At 66.9% G+C, this 2,676-nt stretch overlaps 1 protein-coding gene across 1 annotated transcript; it reads right to left on the reverse strand.

Annotated features, from left to right (window-relative positions):
- Positions 1-219: 219 nt before the first annotated feature.
- On the reverse strand, positions 220-2,306 carry LOC103619610. The gene is made up of 4 exons (XM_008638162.2): positions 2,269-2,306; positions 1,100-1,739; positions 579-803; positions 220-410 (listed from the first exon to the last, which is right to left on the reverse strand). The coding sequence occupies exons 1-4, from the start codon at positions 2,304-2,306 to the stop codon at positions 276-278; spliced, it is 1,038 nt and encodes a 345-aa protein (XP_008636384.2). The 3' UTR covers positions 220-275.
- Positions 2,307-2,676: the final 370 nt, after the last annotated feature.

The following is a 2,676-nucleotide window of genomic DNA, read 5'->3' on the forward strand; positions in this document are numbered from 1 at the left end:
GGCAGGAAGGTGTTTGTGGGGGGCAGGGTGACACCCCAAAAGCCAGACCAGCACAAGGGCAATGTGGGAACAGCCCCATCCATCACAGAGTGCCCAGAGCCACCAGTGATCCCCATCCCACCCTCCCGGGGCTGGGCAGGTCCCCAGCATGGCCACCACAGGGGAGGAGATGGGGTCCCAAATCAGGAGCCCCCACCAAGAACAGCAGCGATGCTCAGGCTCAGGGAGACCTCTTTTATTTGCCGCACGTCGGCCGAGTCTCCGCAGCGGCCCCGTCACTTCTTCCCCGCTTTCTCCCTGCGCATGGCCTTGGCCAGCTCCCCGATCAGCCGCCAGTACTCGCCGAACCTCAGCTCCTCGTCGTTGTTCACGTCCAGCTCGCTCATCTTCTCCTCCAGAGAGGGCACGTCCTGCGGGGAGGACGCGGGAGGCTCGGCCACTTCCCTGTCCCCAGAGGGCCGGGATGGACATGGGGGGAGCAGAGGCTGCTCCTGCCTGCAAATCCCAGGGGATCGGGAGCAGCCCCCCAGCTCAGGGGGGGACCCACGGGGACCCCGCGGTGCTGGCGCTCCCCTCACCTTCATCAGGTTGGGCAGCTGGAGCCGCACCAGCTCCTTGAACTCCCCGGCGGTCAGCGTCCCCTTCTTGCCCTCCTTGGCCGCGAAGGTGAAGAACACGGTGACGATGCGCTCGATGGCCGTCTCCAGCTCGGTCAGCTTGGTCACCTCGGTCACGTCAGTCACCTCGGTCACATCGGTCACCTCGGCCGTGGCCATGGCACCGGACACGCTGGTGGCCCGGGGCTGCAGGGACAGGAGCCCAGAGGGGGTCGGAGACAGAGGGGTGTCCCGGGGGGGACCCTCGCCACCTCCCCAGCCCAGCGAGTCTGCGAGGGCTCAGCTCAGCCCCGCAGGGCTCAGGAGGGTTCCGGGGCTTGTGCAGGACCACGGCGAGGGGCAGCAGGTCCCGGTGATGACGCCGCTGCCACCCGGCCCCGGAGCGGGGACACGGGGAAGGGACAGAGGCACATCAGGGGTCCTCAGCGGCGCTGCCGTGCCCGGGGTGGGGCCGGAGCTGCGGGCGGCGATGCCGCACTTACCCCTTCGCTGCGGGCAGGTTGTGGCCCCCGGGAGGTTTCGGGGGGTTCGGGAGGTTTGGGGAGGTTTCGGGAGGTTTTATACCTGCGCCGCAGGAGGGGACAGCGCAGCCTTTGTGTCCCCCCCTCCCCGCGCCGGTGGTGGGTTTCCTGGTGCGGACGGACGGACGCGCAGACACCGCCCGGGCGCCGCCGTCCGTCCGTCCGTCCGTCCGTCCGTCCGTCCGTCCGTCCGTCCGTCCGTCCGTCCGTCCGTCCGTCCCTCCCTCCGTCCGTCCCTCCGTCCTCTGCTCCCTCCCCAAGCGGGCACCGGACCAAACTCGGGCTGAACTCGCCGCGGCCTCGGCGGCGCCGCCCGGGGACCTCCGGTGGGGACAGGACGGGACCGCAGGCAGAGAAGCCCCCGGGGCTGGAGCACCGCCCGGGACCTTTCACGGAACCGTTCGCAGAAACATTCACGGGATCATTCTCAGGATCATTTAGGCTGGAAAAGACCTCCGAGATGATTGAATCCAAACTTTGAGCCCCATTCCGGGGGTGCAGGGAAAATGTCACCCCCAACTCCCTCCCTACAGGGCTGGGGGTGCGCTGGGGACAAGGATGTGACCCCAGCGCCCCGGTGACGTCCCTGTCACATCCCGGCCTGGCCCCGGCAGTGTCACCGACCCAGGGCCCGGCTCGACCCGCACCGAGTGAGAGTTGTGACTCAGCCGCCCGCTGACATCATCCCTATTAATAGTGGGCTCTGTAAAAATTAATTAATCCAAATTAATTAGGGGGTTGGAACGGCCCGAGCACTCCCCTTTAATCAGTAGGTATTTATAACATGGCAGCCCTGGCACGTTTCCACCCGGCAGGTCCCGCTGGCACCGACATTCCCACGGGGACCCCAACACCCTGAGAGGACCCCGGACACAGCCCCGGGACTGTCCCCAATGTCCCCAACCTCACCCAGCGGGGTGACAAGGAGCGAGGCTGCAGCGAGCAGCCCCCCAGGGCAACACATGGGAATTTGGGGTCCCAAAGTCCCGGGGGTGTTTTGGGGACCGAGAGCAGGGAGGTCCCCACACAATGTACCCGTCACCAGCACGGTTTGCGCTGAGCCCTGACACACTCACTGCACCTCTCCACGGGTGCAGGGAGGCTCTGTCCCCACCCCACAAACGCCACACCAGCTCACGGGGCAGGAATTGGCTTCCTGCAGCCCCATCCGGCCTTGGGATGACAGGGGGACAGGGCTGGGACGTCCGTCGAGCCCCACGTCAGGGGACCGAGATGGTCTCTTGGGAAACCGCCGGGTGAGTCAGGCCCGGCAGGGACCGGGACAGGTTTGGGGTGAATCACCGGCCCCGGGAGCCAGGCGGGCCCATGACTCCTTGGCCCTGGAATTCGGGGAGTCGGGATGGGGTGAGCAAGGGGGAGATGCTGCAGTGGCCCCACAACAGGAGGGGGACACAGGAAAGGCGCCTCCAGGTCTTTTATCACCCTGGACTGTCCCGACAGGCAGGGAGTGGTCACCCGGCCTTGGGGACCCCGGCAGGGGCAGGAGGGGACCATAAAGGGATGGAGACTGGGACCAT

The sequence above is a fragment of the Corvus brachyrhynchos genome, unplaced genomic scaffold, assembly GCF_000691975.1.
Source record: "Corvus brachyrhynchos isolate BGI_N302 unplaced genomic scaffold, ASM69197v1 scaffold787, whole genome shotgun sequence".
Taxonomy (NCBI): domain Eukaryota; kingdom Metazoa; phylum Chordata; class Aves; order Passeriformes; family Corvidae; genus Corvus; species Corvus brachyrhynchos.